Source organism: Phaenicophaeus curvirostris, chromosome 14 (assembly GCF_032191515.1).
Source record: "Phaenicophaeus curvirostris isolate KB17595 chromosome 14, BPBGC_Pcur_1.0, whole genome shotgun sequence".
Lineage (NCBI taxonomy): Eukaryota > Metazoa > Chordata > Aves > Cuculiformes > Cuculidae > Phaenicophaeus > Phaenicophaeus curvirostris.
Window position 1 is genome coordinate 2,093,369 of NC_091405.1, and position 18,206 is coordinate 2,111,574.

At 42.4% G+C, this 18,206-nt stretch overlaps 1 protein-coding gene across 13 annotated transcripts in view; it reads right to left on the reverse strand.

The window, feature by feature from the left end:
• The window catches only part of WWOX (WW domain containing oxidoreductase), a 546,141-nt gene that overhangs the window by 406,003 nt on the left and 121,932 nt on the right, over positions 1 to 18,206 (reverse strand). For 12 of the 13 annotated variants that reach the window (XM_069868321.1, XM_069868320.1, XM_069868322.1 and 9 more), the window contains exons 7-8: positions 10,779 to 10,964; positions 6,899 to 7,163 (exon numbers count right to left, since the gene is read on the reverse strand). In XM_069868321.1, coding sequence (XP_069724422.1) covers positions 6,899 to 7,163; positions 10,779 to 10,964 — 451 coding nt within the window. Of the gene's footprint in view, positions 1 to 6,739; positions 6,784 to 6,898; positions 7,164 to 10,778; positions 10,965 to 18,206 lie in introns of those variants that run through there. The other variant, XM_069868333.1, reaches the window with a different exon arrangement.

The window sequence follows — 18,206 nt, forward strand, 5'->3', positions numbered from 1 at the left end:
GATGTCTGGGGCTTTCAGACAGGAAAGAAATTATGAATGCATCACATCAGAGTGCAAAAATGAAACACATTTACTTTTCAAACCTTTTGCTAAGCACTCATTTATTTGCTTTGTGATGCAGCCGACACCTACAACCCAACACCCCCCTTACTCAATGAGAAGACCTGTTTACAGATGGTGTAACAATCTGAATCAAGAAATTAAAAGAACTGGATGCAAGACTGACTTTCTGCAAGTTTCAGAAAAAAACATTCCTTTCTATGCTGTTAACTACCTACATAGCTAATCCTTTTTCAGGTATCAGACAGGAGACAATAAGGTATCAGACAGGGCTGGATGTGAGATTGCACAGATCACCATCTGTGGGCAACTGAGACCTGTATGCAGACATTCCACAAGCTTTCTGATCCAAGAAGGCTTTTTCAGACTGGAAAATAGGGAAATATGCTTTTTAATTTCCAAGTCTAATTTAATTACATGTAATATAACATTATGGACCAAATGTTTCCGTGCCTTGCAGCCCACATACTTGGCAGGGCATTCTGAGATTCTGCAAGGATCCAGGGGAAGAGGAAGAAATTCCTTACTTCCTCCACAAAACTACAGGACACAAAGCAGCTGCTCCACAAACAGCTACAGGGCTCTGCTGGACACAGCAAATTCCACAGCCATTGCTTCCCCGAGCACCCGCTCTGCACACTGAGCCCCCCAACTGTTCTGTTTGGCACAGAGATAGGTTTGCACAAAGACTTTCCATGCCTGTGCATGGGACATATTTAATTTGCCCTCATATTTCACGCTACATTTATTTTAGCGGGAAGTTAAAATGTGCATCAGTTAAACCTAAGTTTGACAATAAACCAGCTGATATTACATATCTGGACAGGACACAGAATTGTAATTGCATAGAAGAATTTTTGTATCATCCTTCCAAAATGATTAACAGCTACTTTAGAGGCATTGCTTCACCACCTACTAAAATCAATCAAAATAGTCTAACACATGTGCCTGCTTTCCGTCTATCCAACTGAGTCCATTTAACTAACAGCATCCTGTAAGGATGCGTATGCCACCAGGGGTCAATAAAATGATGGTCTTTCCATGCTACCAGAGGAACGGTCCCCAAACCTGGCTGTTAAAAAAGAGAGCGTTGCTTTGCATCGGTTTATCTTTCACACTTTAGGCATTAATCCATCTAAGAGAAGCGTTGCACGTGTGATACATAGACCCTCTACAGCAATTGCTAACATCCAGGGGTCAGCAAGTCCCCATTCCCTCTCCCTCCCTCTCGCGCCTTCCTGCCCAAAGATCAATTTAAGAAAGGAATCTGCCATTGTGATCGAATACGCATCGGTGGGCTCTTCCCGAAAATAACTGCCTGTTGCTTTTCGAGAAACCCCAGTGCATTTTCAGGGATGCCTTAGGGATATACAGGCCAAATTCTGCGCTGAAACACGCACCGACCATCCCTGCCCACGGCTGCTCCCAAAGTTGCACGTGCCCAGCTGAGCACAGGATTTGGCCTGAACTGTGAATCCAGCAGTGGAAGCCAACACCAACTCAACACAGCCCACACTGAGCTTTGGAGAGCAGAACGTGTTTACTTAAGGAGGGAATACTACCCGCAGCTCTAAGGGTTATTCCAGCTTCTTTAGTAAAGAACAGGGGAGAAAGAGAAGAGATGATGAGACTGCAGGGCCTCTTTTGGGCTTCCATCAAAAGCAAACAGATGTGATCATTAGGTAGATGCAAGTTGTTCCTATAGACGCAGATTCATTTCTTGCCAGAACAGCATTTCTCAGTTGATGTTAGGTGTGAGCTCAAATCATCACATGAAATTTAAATTTAGATACTTCCAACATATGGCAAAAGTAAAACCAGTGAAGCAGCTGTAGGCGCAGGGGCTCCCCTCCTGCCCGTACGAGCATTGTGATACATGCCAACTGTCTAAAACACCCCTGGGATAAGAGCAGAACAACTAGAATTCACTGGTTTATGTACAACTAGGACATGCAGAAGACTTTTGGGCCCTTGAAAATATTCTTTAAAATATTTCTCAACAGCAAATACTTTAAATATGAAATCCAGTTCTGAGATGCTCCTGTCTTCAGAGGAGGGGGGAGAATCAAAGAGCAGTTCAGGTCTCAGTCTCTTATACAGTGAAACACCAAGGGCAGAACGGTCTGTTTCACTGCAGCTGAGGCGCTGTGTCAAGGTGACAGGATGAGCTCTTCTAGTCGTAATTAATATCTCAGCAGCAGAAACAACGCTTTATTCCCAGCCGCTAAAAGGAGGTAACACATCCGCTAGGGCCCCAGCACAAGGGCTGGCTTTGCGCTGCAGCAGGAAACGTAACCCAATAGTCTCAGAACTGCTACAAACCCCAGCCATCTCCTCATGTAAAAGGATTTGAAAAGTCAGCTCACTGAAACATCTGTTAAGCTCTGGCTCCTGTAACATACGATATTCTTTCTGCTGTTACCTGCCAACAAAAATACTTGGTCCTCTGTCAGATCATCACAAGTGTGTGCTAATGGCACTCCGCTTCTCATTTCATATGGCGTCGTAAACTCACAGCATCACCTGGAGGGACTCTAGGTAACATATCCAGTTTAAGTTCAAAACGTAAAATAAATGTATTTAATTTTAATCTTGTGTGTAATCAGAAACAAATCCGATGGGTTCTGAGTGACTGGCATTAACTTAAAACAAAAGAAACAACTTAGTCAAACTGTTCTTAGGCCAGCCTTCCAGAAGAGAGAGAAAAGGAGAAAAAAAGAGTGAAAGGGCATGAAAGAGAGAAGTAGAAGGAAAAAAACGTAGAAAAAGCACACAAGGAAGTAAAACCTCGAAGCCTTTGATCAAACCAACTAAACACATGCATAATTATGCAGTTCCTTTCCAAGCTTCTCTCCCAGTCCGTTATTTACAGTGGCCACTTGTTTCAATTTACATTTAATTGTACTATCAGCTTCTCCAATTTACTGAGGAACCATACAGTGGTAAGAGAGGCCCTTTGAACATTAGTCGAGCTACAATTACGCCAATAATAAAATGGTAATTGATTTGCAGCTATTGCTTTCTAAAAAAAAAAAAAAAATACTTGTTCTCCACTTCTGCCTAGCAAATACTTGTGGATTTTAGACCTTGAAAAGAAGTAGGTGGGAAAAAAGGAATAGACTTTCAGTTTCCAGTGTTCCAGAAGTCCATCCTACACACCTATAACCATCAGCGATCAAAATACCGTGTTTTGTTTCAAAAGCTGACCAGACAGCTCTGTGATGCAACATGAGTCCTCTATAATGAGCACAAAGGCACCAGAATTATTACACTGTAGTTACTCAGAAAACAGGTTTGGAACATGTGAAGCTGCGTTTATTCTTACAGGAAGGTATGGCCACCTACATAACATTACACCTCTAAAAGCCTCACACTTGAAGGACAGACAATCCTTATCTACCTGTTTGCTCTTTTAGGGAAACCAGATTCGAATCAATCTGCAAACCTATTCTTAAAGCAGAAACTTAAACCAGCCTCACTTCACAGAGGGTCTTCATTACTGAAATCAAGTCACCGGAGTCGCAGCCAGGAACAGCAAGCAGGGAAATAGGAGTGTGATATTGGAATATGGACTCATAGCGCTTCAGGGAGTCAGCTCAAACTGAATCACTCCCAGCAGCGATTCCCAAGCTAAATTATGCCATGTGGAATATCCCAAGGGCTGCATGCCAGAGGCTGTGTGATCCCTCCCCAAATCAACAATTCACAGCAGGCAATAACATGAGTTCTGAAGAAAATTCTACACCCTCATGAACCAAAGGGGAGCTTCGACACTCAAGAACTGAACAGCTTAACTAAAAAATCGATTTCAGATACACAATGTGTAATTTTTTATTGGTGGAAACCAAATAATTACTAAGCAGTTACGCTTCCTAATAACAAAACTTTAAAGAAATTATTTTATTATTCAGAAAATGATAAAAACTAAGCCAAAGGCTTGAAATCTAATTTCTCAGTAGGAACCTGCAGCCAGGATAGAATGTAGGGGTTACATTGTTCTGGAAAATACTGCTCGCGAAACAGAAGTATTTTCTCATTTTCTCCTGCATCCAGCTTCAAGTTTCCCAAAAAGCTGAACCTATGAGTGTTGTTCTGAGCTCTTCCGCACCCTCAGAACATCTAGTCAATCTATCTTTGTGGAATACCAATTACAGAAGTAATTATTTCTCAGTAACAGCTTTTGCTGCAATAATAGGAAAAGGTTCCAGCCAGAATCAGGTCCGCGCAGCCATGGGGCATGGATACATGCACACATTCGCATGAATCCATATGGACTCCAGGAGCCTCCACAGTTCACAAGGCAGGGAAGAGATCCAGGCTGGCTCCAGAAGGACGAGGCTCTCCATGCACCACAATTCAGGCATCTCTGCGCGGCCCCTTGCCTCAACTAAGGAACCTCACTCTTCTCACAACCTAGACACGAGTCTCTCCATTCCAGGTACGGACCCAGCTCAGTCACAGCCACCTGACACGCTGCTGCATCACGGGGCCTCCTGCACTGCAGGGTGCTTGCAGATCACAGGAACCTTGGCACTGTAGCTGCAAGCTCTAAGATACATGCCCAGAGTTCTGCCCTAAGCGCTCTGCCACGGAAATACTGAGAGGAAGCACAACAAAAGATGCTCAAAAGTCTATTCCGCGCTGGTGGCATCACAGTCCTAAAAACGGAGCAGCAGCACATCATTTGTTCTCTACAAATCTGGAAGTAGAAAAACTCTTACACTGTTGAGGATTTCAGCTGAGCTTGTTTGCAAGCTCAGGAAGGGGCACCTTTCTGGTTTTAGTGGCCACTGAAACACTGCTGAGGTTCAGGAGAACACAACAATTAATGGCAGAACATGAGTTACAGAACTGATACTTAACCTTAATCCATACCCTCCATCCTAACATTCAAATAACCTCAGTGAAATGCATGTGAACACAGAAGGACTGACTGAAGTGATAGACTTGGACTGGAGTTTGCTATTACTCAGCGCTGACAGTTTCTGCACCATATTTTGTATTCTCTTTTATAAACCACCCATAAATAAACAGGTATTACTAAAAAAATCTATCAATTGTTTTAAAGAATTCAAAATGAACGTCAACGGTTTATGTTGTTCCTTAGAGCATGAGATTATCTGAGCAAACAACACAAAAGGTTCCTTTGTGAAAACATCTCAGAGCAAATAAAACTAACAACTCATAAAAGTTCCTCAGACAGGATCCTTTTCATGGGACGTTGATAACGTTCAGTTATCCACTCTCAGGAGAACTTCAATAATTTGTTTTATAAACTATGCAAAGCCCAGCATAGGCATGGTTTTAAAGGTCTGGGACAAAACCACATGCTGTTGAGAGACATTATTACTTGTCCCAAGGGGCCAGACAGCTCGCTTCCCAACCTCATGGCCATAAATAGGCTTTGTGCCAGCCCAGGCTGTGGCCTCAGGCAGAGGTCAGACGTGTGAGGACCCTTCAGACACTGCCAGTGCACCATGCTGGAGCGCTGCTATGATTGCTCCACGGACCTTACTGATCCAGTCCTGTTCAAGAAGCTGTTCATTTTCAGACATGTCAGCAGAGTTTTAAACACTGTTAAGATGTGTTTTCCACTTACATTATCCTGGTATCAACGAAGATCCATTTCATCGCCTCCATGACAATGAAGTGTAGAAGCAAACATAGATTTCAGCCATTCATATAAGTTCCTCAAGTCTGCTCAGCTGCTGTAGGTGATGTGGCACATTACGCTATGGAAGGATGGATCCCTCTGCCTCAGCAATTCCTTCTCTGCTCTTTTTCAAGTAAAACCAATGAATCTGGCCTGTGTCACTAGCTCAGGAAGACAGTAAATTACGTTACACCACAACCACTCTCACCAGTTGTAAAGTCTTCTGTAAAAGGGGCCTGGTTTGGCCTTCAACAAATTGCCACAGCTAGATGAGTTCTGCAGAGGTAGGAACCTTTTCTTTTCCCTAATCCACAGCTGCAGACATTCAAGGGAGACTCCCTCTCCCTGCTCCCATTTTGGGAATACCCTTCCTTGGCAGTAAACAAGGAATGAGAAATAGTCAATATGGTTAAAAGGAAGCCAGCTCCCAATGAAGTAAAAGTCATTCTCTGGCTAAAAAAAAGACTTTGGACTCCTTACAAATACCCTGGGTCAGAGGTTCAAGGGATCACAGTCACCCCTCCAAGCAATGGAGACGCCACAAATTCTCCTAAGGTGCAGCCTCATAATGTTTGCTATAGAAGAACTGGAGAGTCTTTCATTATGTGACAGTCCCAGGTCCAATGCAGAGCAAGGGAGAACACCCATTGCCTTCAGTGCTTTGTGAGAATCAAGGCAAATGCTGGGGTTTGGGTTTTTTTTGAAATATGAATGAAGGTCTTTTTACCACTGAAAGCACTTTCCCTCAGCCATTAATAACGTCTGTAGTATCTTTTCTAACTAGGGCATCTGTTCACATAAAAAATGCAGTCAAGCACATTCCGCTTAATAACCAAAGCAATCCTGTTGATCTTTTATGTATCCTGAGCACAGAAACACCTCTAAACCATCCCTCACCTTAGGTGTACAACTACCTTAATCACAGCAAAAATCATGTACACAAACAAGGAAGTCGTGCACTTCAAACAAGGGACCTTTACTGAAGATGACAAAGTTCATCTAAAAAGGCTGGAGAATCCTTTTCCAGAGTGTTCACTATGTCGGCACGTTCTTTATCATTGAAATGAGGGCTGCAGTTATAAAGGGTAATAGGTTAAAGCAGATGCAAACATCTGGATTTGTGTAACTTTACCCCCCTGATCTGAACAATGAAGATGTGTAAAATAACACAAGGCGTTCACTTACCATGGATTTGGTGAAAGGTCGAGCCAAGGTGAACAGCAGGGTGTACACCCACCAGCTGCGATGGATGGAGGAGTAAATCATGTTTCCAGGATGGACTGCATTGGACGTCACCCCGTGGGGAGAAAGGCGCCGGTTCAGCTCGTTGGAGAACAGAATATTGCAAAGCTTGGAACGGTTGTAGGCCAACATAGCCCAGTAGTCCTTCTTGGATGGAGAAAGCAGGCTGAAATCAAGCTTTCCTGAGGAGTCTTTAATTTCTGTAAATCTAAAAAACAGTAAATATGCCTCAGATACCCCAGAGTTAATTTTGCTCTCATTAAGAACAACATAAAATTTAGACAACAGATCAGAACTTGGCCAGAACCGACATAAAACAACTTCTCATTTAGCAGCTGCAAGCATCTACTGGAACTTGCCCGAGACCCAAGGAACAGCCCTATAGAAAAAGGCAGTAAAATTCCCGAATCATTAGCAAAAGCAAATGATAAATAAAAACAAGTCCAAAAAGGCTTCAATGATTTAAAGGTACAGTATATAACTTACAAATCACTTTATTTTAAAGCCAAACAAGGGTTTTGCCACAGATTCACAAAAGCACAATTAACTTGGAGGAAATAATGTAGGGTGAGAAACTGCATCAGAAGGAGAGAAACCCAGAGCATCCTTGCATTTCCCCTTCTTCCCTTCCCCTGATTATTTCATCCAGCATCCACACGCTGCACGCTTTCCCTTAAGTGTCCGAGTAACTACGGATGAGTCTCGCTGCCTCCTGGACTCTTTTTTAGATTAAAAATTGATGAATATAAAGGGGTTATAACCTTGGTAACTTGCCACCAATAGTCTTATATGTTTAAAAGATAAACGTAAACAAAGCCAAAATGAGTTCTGGCAGAGGATAATGTTTTTAAGTATACCCATGGCATGGCTGAACACAAATCAAAGTAACTAGTTGATGTTTTTTAATTGGGTCTGACAGAGTCATTAAACACCAGCTGTTTGCTTCATTCTTTCTTTCCTTTTTTTTTTTTTTTAATAACAAAGTGGTGAACGTTCTAAAGACACCGAGAGGAAGAAATGGAAGGTTCCAGAGAGCATTTTTTTCTCCCAATTCTTACAATTTTATTTATCAATTTTCTGGTATATCTTGATATTAGAAAATAATACCCATTTAATTACAGTTCTGTTTCACTCAGAGGAGGTACTAAAAATAAAAAGGATTTAGCAAGCTCTTTTTAACAGTCAGAGTTTCCAGAATCAGCTGGGGAGAACAAGGATAAACATAATTATAGTACACACTAGAAAAATGTTTTAAAATATCTTTACTAATTTTGCATCTTGTGCCCAGAAATGAAGAGATCAGCTGGAATTTCCACATTCAGTCTGTGAGCAGCATTATAATACAGTCAGAGAAAAGCAACTGCAATATCTGAGCTCAAGAGGAAGACAGGAGGTTCTGTATCTTGCAGAATTAGCCCTTCAATCTCAACAACATAAATTCTCTTTCATAGCTTTTGGTTAGATAAATTACATTGCTGAAATTAACAGTACTATTCTGGGAGGAATTTCCTATATTGGTTACTCGAGTAATCACTTATGACACCAAAAATAATCCATAAATAAGATACTTTGTGTATACTGTGTAACGGAAACACGGTGGCACATTTGGAGTCCAGCCCCACATGTGCTTATGTGAGTTAATCGTACTTAGGCCAGCAATCCCGTTGAATTCAGTGGGATAAGGGCCGTACAATCAAATTAAAAGCACAGAAATAAAGACAGAAGGAAAGTCAACCCACTTATTATTCTGGTTATAATATGATGTGCTTAAAGTATCCAAAAGCTTAATTTAAACAGAATTCATTTGTGTTGAATCCAGAGAAGTAACTAAAAATGAACAAAGAACCTGAGGCAAATAAATACCTCGCCTTGGAGCAGTCTAGTACAACATTTTCTGCAAACACAGGACTAGATTTTCCCCTTAACAGGGGGGCTTGACTCCAGCGAAAAGCTCCAGCGAAAGTTTATGGCAGTAATTAGATACCAACACTTCCCTTTTACAACACAGTTTCAGGTTCCCAAGTAGGTCAGAAAGTACTGCTACCCCATAATACCTAATGTCTGAACTAACTCCTTACATCAGCTTCTTGCCATTACACAGACTCGGGAGGAAAAGCACAGTTATTAACGATGATTTAAGTGTTAAGATTTGCCACAGTACATGGATGGGACCCCTTGGAAAAAGGGAAGGTTACCAGTTGTGTTTATTTTATTCATAGACTGCTCCTTATTTCCCGATGCGTCCTGCGAGCTGCGGCTGATCTCACTGCGTTAGCAAGGGGCACTTCAAAAAGGGTTTACAGAAACCCAGATAAAGATGTTCAGAGATGTGAGCTCCGGCTACGCACAGCATTTAACACGGTGGAAAACAGAGGTGTCATTTAAAATACCATCAGAAAGACAAACTTACGAAGGGGAGCAAGCAGCTGACAATTCCCCATAATCTCCCATTAAATAACAGCTCATTTGTCCGTATCCCATCGTGCCCTCCACATCTGGCGAGTGATTGGAGTTGGCAGATTTATTTCAAGAGCTATCTCGCCTGCCCTGCAGTAGCCTCCCTCGCTCCTAACAGGGCTCTGCTACTTGCTTTCACAAACCTGGTGTGATTTGCAAAGATAAGGATGTCCAGATTTTGTTACCACCTAATTACTAGACATTTCATGTCTTTTAACACCGGGGAGGATTATTACTGGCATTTTCTATTACTTCCTTTCATTTCAGCCATCATAAATTTAAAATGGTAAAAGTAAATCTATCTGCAGTGTGTCATTTATACCATAAGCCCCTGTGTTTGGGAGTGATAAAGGTTTCAGCCTGACCCTTGGCTGGTCTCTCTCTACCAGGTCCCTGGGGTTACATTTTATGGAAACATGATTAAAAAAAATAAGCTTCATTCTGGGTCACTAAAACATTTCAGAAATATGAAGGCAGAGGGAGAAAAAAAAAGGCACTCACACATTCTTCCCTTTGGTTTGCTGTTACACACGACCAAAAGTGAAACAGAAATCAACAGCAATGATTAAAGTTGGACATTCTAAGCCTGATCCTGTTGCCCCCGAATGAAATCAGAAGGCAGGAGGTGCTTTGTGCCCACTAAAGTTCAGAATTGGGGCATGCAATGTGCACAAGGAACTTCAGTTAAATCAAATCCGTCTTTTCGGTTATTAACGTAAGCACGTTTAGAAGCGTGTTTGAAATAAGGCAAACCTCATCAATGGTTTTTTTTGACAACTGCACTTCTCCTGGCAGTAGAAAAGAGAAGCATCTAACATTTTAATTAAAACATTCACCAAAAGAGGCATGGCCAGATTTCTAATATGTATTAACTAAACCACTTCCCATTTTAGTATTATACAGCTAATGTCTGCATTGAATTCCCTAATTTCTCATTATAAAACAATTGGATTTCATCTAGCAGTTTTTAATTGCATTGTTTCTCCTGCTAAAATAACTGCACATTCTTCTTGGTAAGATATTGAAGTTGTTGAATGACAAATCAATATAGGTCATGCCATTCACATTTCATCAATTATTATTCCATCTCCTTGCAAAATCAATGAGTGGCCTGAAATGCAGTGAAAATCTGCATTCATACAAAGAATGATAAAAAAATACCTACATAGTGTGATAAAACTTGAACACGCTTTATCCAGCAACAGAGCCAAGTCCAGCAGCATCCACGGGCATCAGGGATGCCTCTGTTTCCAAAAGGATTATGCAAATACAAGGCCTTTCATTTTCAAAAACTTCTCCAGTCCTGCCCTGTTTTACGCTGGAAGGATTGAAGTTTTCGGCTCAATCAAAGGTAACATTCACCAACCTGTGTGATTCGGAGGAGACCACCACAACCCTGGCAGGAGATGAACGCCGTAAAACGTCTTCCAGAAGCTGGACGAGATAGAAATGTCCCAAGTGGTTGACTTGGAAGGTGGACTCCAGGCCATCCTCCGTCAAAGACCAGGGAGCACCAAAGATGGCAGCGTTGCAGATCAGGATGTGAAGAGGCCTGGATAAGCAGAATATTGAATAAACTCACATCAGGAAAAAGACCTCAATGAAATACATGTAATTACATTCCTGTGTGCACTGGAGCAGGGATTTCCTTGCAGCCCATGAGAGCCTACGCTGCAGCAGTTGCGTCCTGAAGGGATACAGCCTGTGGAGAGGCTCCAGTGCCCCAGCAGAAGAAAAGCGGAGGAGAGAGGAGCAGCAGCAAGGAGCTGTTGTGTCCTGACCACAGCCCCTCATTCTCCTGCACTGTTCAGGGTTGGGGCAAGTGGAGAAGTTGGGATTAAGAAGTGAAGTTGAGCCTGGGAAAAGCACTGAGGGGACAGGGAGACAAAGGTATCGGTTTGGGTTTGTTTCTCACTATCCAAATCTACTTTAATAAATGAGCCCACCAGAATGTTTCACCTCAAGCTGCCTACTCAAGCAAGATCACCACAGCAAACTGCCTAATTCCTGAATATCTAAAACAGTGATCAGTGGACTCATCACGAATGGGCAGGTCCCCAGAAACACCTCAGCACTATCACTGTTCTCCCTACCACTCATCAGGAAGCAGTCTTCTTCTGGAGCATTTAGAAAAGGAATTTTTTCCTAGGAGAGAAGACTCCTGCCATTTTCTTATCTGAGGTACCTTCCTATTCACAACATCTACACAATTGGTAGGGGAGAAATTAGTAAGAAATAAAGGCACAATGCAACAAGGCAGGTTGGAAGAGACCTCAAAGCCCATCCAGTCCCACCCCTGCCATGGGTAGGGACACCTCCCACTGGATCAGGGGCTCCAAGCCCCATCCAGCCTGGCCTTGAACCCCTCCAGGGATGGGGCAGCCACCACTGCTCTGGGCAACCTGGGCCAGGGCCTCCCCACTCTCACAGCAAAACATTTCTCCCTAAGATCTCATCTCAATCTCCCTTCTTTCAATTTAATAAGCCCTAATTCTGAAGATAATAAATAAATAAATAAATAGACAAAATACAGTATTAGCTATATTATACATATTTATATCTTATGCTCATATAAGATAGATAGATAGATAGATAGATAGATAGATAGATAGATAGATAGATAGATAGATAGATAGATAGATAAGAAAGCAAGCCTTAATTTTGAAGATAATAAATAAAGCATAACTAGGAAAAATAGCCTCCTGCCGTCAGGTTTTTCCAGGTACTTCCCCACAGCCCTGCACTCAAAGAGGACAGGAGACCCTGAGTCTGCGCCTTTTCCCACGTGGCTGAAGGATACAGGCATAACTCTGAGCATCTGCAAAAGGGATTCTGGCAAAGAATGTGAAACATAAAGCCCACACTATCAAACAAACCAGGCATGTTTGAAACCCCCAGATTTTGATAGCCCAGTTTTCAACAAGATCCTTTCAGAGGGAATCGAAGTCTCCATAGGTGGATCCTGGGAAAGCTGCGCAATCACAGGCACGAAGAGGAGGCTGTAGTTCCTTAGGAAAACAGATCTCAACTTCCAGCCTGCTGGGCAGTTCCCAGTGCATCCTGCTTTGCAAAGAAGTTACCAATCCAGTAACCATACCTGTGCCAGCTTGGGAAATGCTACCAACAAGCTTCAGAGCAGCACAGACCATCGGAAGCTCATCGTCTGAAGGGCTGAATTTCTGCTTTGCCTTTGGTCAGTGACACTTCCATGCATGATAACCTCTCTTTCTCTCTCTCTCTCTCTCTCTCTCTCATACACACACACACACACACTCACAAAACAACCTGAACGAGGGGAGCTGTCCTGTTCTGTAAAGCCAAGGTTCTCCCTCAGTTCAAACCAACCTGCAGAAAAAGCAGGTCTTTTTTGCCCCTAGATGCCTCACCCAGCACTAGTTAGTGCTTGGCAGGCTGTTACTAAGCTATGCAGGATTGCGTTTTTCAAAAGGCACCTGACCTTTTGAGGCATATTTTATCAAAACGTGTTAAACCCGAGCTCATTTTGCCTGTTCAAGATGCAGCTGCCAAGAGGAAAGCCTCACAAAGCCTCACAAAGACTGAGTGTGTGTGAGGAAGCTCTGGATGATTCATCACCTCTGCTCAAAGTGCACAAAAAGATCGAGGAAGAATTAATTTACCAATGTGTAAACCAGCTGGGAAAAGGGAGCAAGTTTCTTCAACACAGGTGCAATTTTTGGTAGAAGAGCCTCCTCCAGGCAGACTGAAGGACATGAGTACAGCAGTAACATAGAAAAATACCATCGCACTGCCCGGCAAAAGGAAATACAGCACTTTTTAAAAACAGAATTATTCTGTTTGATAATTGTCGTATGTATAATGGCAATAACAGACCACAGCAAGACAGCAAAGACCCACATATGAACAAAAACTATGTCCCACCTATCCAAATGTAGTATCCTTCATTAATACTAATTACACAATAACTACCAGAGGCAAAATATGCACTCTCTACCTAAATCTGTCAGCTCAATTAATTAAAAAGATGATTCTAGAATTATTAAACTATAAAATGTAGTCACTTTCAAATTGTCAGGGCATTTAATTGGGTTTTATACAAGAAATAAAATTATGCTTCAGTCTTTTTAATGAGATTTGCATTTTTCAAACAACATTTGGTTCTAATTTTTTAAAGTAATTAAAATTAGGGACCATAAAGTTAGAAATATTTACAATATTCTATTAGAAAAATCTGTGAAGAAGTATAAGAATAAATACAGAGACATGCTAAACTAACCCCATATGAAAAATAGTATCAGGTTCCCCTTTAGAATTCATTTATTTTTAACTAGTATTGCTGTTTTTAAATATTTAAAAAAGGATTTATCTAGAAAACACCACAGAAAAGAAAACTAAAGGGTCCTGGAGAAGAGAAGGCAGTGGAGAGACCTTAGAGCAGCTTCCAGTACTGAAAGGGGCTGCAGCAAAGCTGAGGAGGGGCTCTGGATCAGGGAGGGCAGGGATAGGATGAGGGGGAATGGTTTTCAGCTGAAAGAGGGGAGATTGAGATGAAATTTTAAGAAGACATGTTTTGCAGTGAGGGTGGGGAGGCCCTGGCCCAGGTTGCCCAGAGCAGTGGTGGCTGCCCCATCCCTGGAGATGTTCAAGGCCAGGTTGGATGGGGCTTGGAGCCCCTGATCCAGTGGGAGGTGTCCCTGCCCACAGCAGGGGTGGAACTGGATGGGCTTTGAGGTCCCTTCCAACCCAAACCATTCCATAATTCTATGATTCTATATATCAGTAGATAACTGCTGTTGTGCTTCATTCCAATGTGGAAAGAATCACCTCTTGGATCTGGATCCACATCCATTAACCTATTGGTGTGTTTGATCAGCCTGCTAACGAAGGTCCATTTACTGAAAAGGATCATTGTAAGTTTGGTGAGCTGGGAAATGACTGGGATCACCTATGGAACAGCCCCTGGCTAGCTATGCGTTTCAGCCACTGATGATCGATCCTAATCGCAGTGGTGCAGAGCTCTCTGTCACTGAACATACCATCATTTGAAGACACATGACAATTCACACCACATATCTGGCACCATGACTTTGCTTCGTGGCCAGAGGGGGTTTAAGTGACAGCAGAACTATGACCTTGATTTCAGAAGTTTGTTAAAAACATTGCTGCCATCTACATTAGGCTTTCTCCCAAGCTCAAGTTAAAAAAAAATCCCCCTCTGGTTTAAACTGTTTGGATTTCTACATCACAGGCACATGTAAGGCCAGTGAAAAATGTCAGCAGCAAAGGAAAACTTTCTTTAGAGTTTACGCCTGGTATCGATATTACCGAGCTGCTCCCTCCAACCATGATGTGGTTTGGGTATTTTGTATTTAAAACCTTGCAGAATGTTTCAAATATTGACCCCTACATCCCTTTAACCGCTGCCAGTCGATGAGGGACATCGCTCCGAGTGAGCTAACCCGGTCTGCCACTGCAAACTAAGGACACGCTGGGACTCGAACAGAAGCTGCCCCATCCTAGCATGCGGGGAATGTTTCTTGTCCTTCACAGCACATCTCAGGCTCAAGAACACACAGCTTTAATGGCAAGCGATTTGGCAATTCCAGAGAACTCTCACCGTGCTCATAATGGTACCTAGAGCTTAGTGAAAGTTGAAAAGCATGCAGAATTGACAAGGACACTCCTAATTGTGAGTATCTCTGCTGAAAACCATCTGTGCACTTCACAAGTCAGTGACACATCACTAACCCTTGTACTGGGCAAGTCGTTCAGATCTTGCCCTCAGCCCCAAGGTGAGAATGTTGGGGTGTCCTGTGCAGGGACAGGAGCTGGACTCGATAGTCCCCGTGGGTCCCTTCCGACTCAAGACATTCTATGATTCTCTGATTAGAAGCTGAAAAGCAATTCAACTGCTCTGCAGTACTTGAAATTACAGTGAGTGAATGCATTAGAGAGATCTAGAAACTAAGTTGTTGCTATGAAGCCGTTAGTTATGAAATTTAATAATCAATTTGTTAGCACCTGATGGAAAACTGTGATCTGCAAGCAGCCTCCCAAGCTGCTTGTGTGCAGCAGCAGCTGTTTCCAAGGGAATTAATTACTGATGATTTGCAAAGGTAAGAATAATATTTTCCAACAAATGTAGCCTGTGCACTAGGAGGTTAAGCAAACACCACCAAAATGTCAACAGAGCCCTTGGCTTTGGTGTTCTCCCATTTCAAATGTAAGGAAATAGTTAACCAGAAATTATGCATAGGGAATACTTTCAAATCTTCCCATGAAGCAGAATGTCACACCATCTGGGGCACTTCTCAAGTGGTTTGGAAAGTTCACACTGTTTGGAATTACACAGAAATTCAACAGAAAAGGCCTCTCCGTATCCCCAAAGCCCCACAAGCAACTGCGGGCCCATGTCACGGCCAGCGAAGACAGCAGAGAGTTGGGAGTTCTCTTCCATAAGGAAGCAAAGTCACAGCCCACCAAACTTTTCCATCCTGTAACTCTGAACACTCGTGTTGCTTTCTCAAAGTCAGCAAATGGTGCTTCCTCCTGCGAGGGAATGCCTGTATTCCCAGGGGAAACCACCACCACACAGGCCGGGCTCACGGCTCTTCAGAAAAGGGGGAGTTAAACCACCTCTAAAATCCCACTCAGTCCTACAGGCAGCACGGATGGGAAACCGAGCGGTAAGAAACCCCCCCCGGGTCAGGCAGCAGCAGGGAATCTCGGAACCATATAGGATCTAACACCAACCCAGCCACATTTACTTGTGTGATTAAAATAAACAAATTAAAAAAGGCATTGCTTAACTCCATGAATCTTTTAAATGAACGCTTAATGTCTAGCTTTCCTTTTTCTAAAATTAGTTACCGAAAAGTCAGCAAAAATGCCCTCACTTGCCACTACCAGCTGACAGAATTGTGGATCTGTGTCATTTCAAGGCTTCATTTTAAGGCAAGCCAGTAACACGGGACTTAGAGCCCTGATGGATGACCTCCTGCTAGAAGCAAGGAAAAGTCTCTCAAATTCATCCGACTGGATTTCTTTGCAGGATTTGACACTGTTGATAAGCAAATACTTCTGCCCCATTTCCAAGAGATTAATGGCAGCAGACTGAGGCTGTTCTGCGGCTTCCTTCGTACCAAATACATGGAATTATGATGAGCAGCTGCCACTATGTGCTCATAACACATCATCTGCATGTTGCCAGACAGGTCAGCCATCTCTCAGTTGTTACCTCCTGCCTCTATAAAATCTACTGAATACAATTGCCTAAAAGTTTGGAGAAGGAACAAAGGTCTCAGCTGATTTAGAACTAAACAGAAAACAACCGTTAGATCTGGGTTTCCCTTTGTTAGCTTTTCTTACACATACAGGGGAGCAAAACCCAATCAAAAAACCCACCAAAGAAACCCATCACCTTACACCTCCAGAAATCAATAAGTTAACTTCCTTTGGAGAAAATATTTGTGCTTTTAGCTCTGGGGGACAGAAGCGTTTGAGCCCTACTCTTCCTCTTAATCCTGCGCGCAAATAATTTCAACATTGCAAAAATTTTGAAGTTGAACATCTGAACAGAAATTCAGACTCAATATTAAATAAACATTTAAACATGTAATGATTTTAAACATTTGACAGTAACAGTTTAAACATTTGTAATGTTGCCCTCAAACTGACCTCAGTAAAATCTGCATTGCCCAAAGCACCATTCCTCAAAAACAATCCAAGCTGGGATTTCTCCTTCCATTTTAATATGGGTTTCACAAAGGCTACACAAAAAAAGAAGAGGAGCAGGCAGGAGGTGGAATTTGTTGGCGTGATCTGTCTCCCACAACTTGGCAAATTTATACACTATGCTTATGGTATGTGAGACTGGAAATCAGAGAAATTAGGAACTTCTAAATCTACATTTTCTTATCTGATATCATTACAACAGTAAATCCCTTTCTTTTGGTAACAAATCATTGCCTAAAAATGAAGGTCAAGATTAGTATTAGTACTTATTTTTTAACTTATAACTACAAGGCAAGACAAAGAAGGAGAAAGAATTATATTTCAGAAGCGTGTGGTGGGTTTCTTCCTTCCATTAGGTTCATACTGGGATTCTCTCACCTTTCGGGGGTTCACTATGGATATTAATAGTGTCAGTGCTGCCCTTTTCTCACCACAGTGCCTCCTCAGAGCCACACTGCAAACCCAACTCAATCCACGAAACCACATTTTCCTTTGCCGAGTGTTGCATCTTTGCCAGTTCTGTGTCCCTGGAGACTCAAAATACCTCCATACGGATGGATTTTGGAAGTCCTGGGGCCAGGTTTGGGTAGAAGAAGGATCGGATTGGGCTCTGCAACTTGATTTCTAGATCCAGTCAACCTTCTGTATCCTCTTCCTTTTCTCAAGCCCTGCCACAATAAGAGGAGCACCGTGTTCCATTCCTTGCCTTACCTTGCAAACATACTGTGTTTTAAATCTCCCTGATGCTTCAGACAGAGCAGCAATGAAACTATCCACAATCGGGTAATTTTCACTCAGCTGCTCACCTAAGGACATTTGCTGCCTGAAAGTGGACACACGCGTCCTTTTCCAAATCCCAGCAGCAAATCATTACTTACGCACATACACCGGGAGTTACAAATAAGCATAAACCAGCTGTAAAGCAACACTCACTTCTGCAATAACCATGGAATGATTTGTTGTTTCTGGCTGTATTTATAAATATACAGATTTTATTTGTACACAGTGAGTACTCCTTACAAAACCGAAAGCTACAACTCCCAAGGAAGGCCAATTTACTATTTTTATTACGTATTTGTGC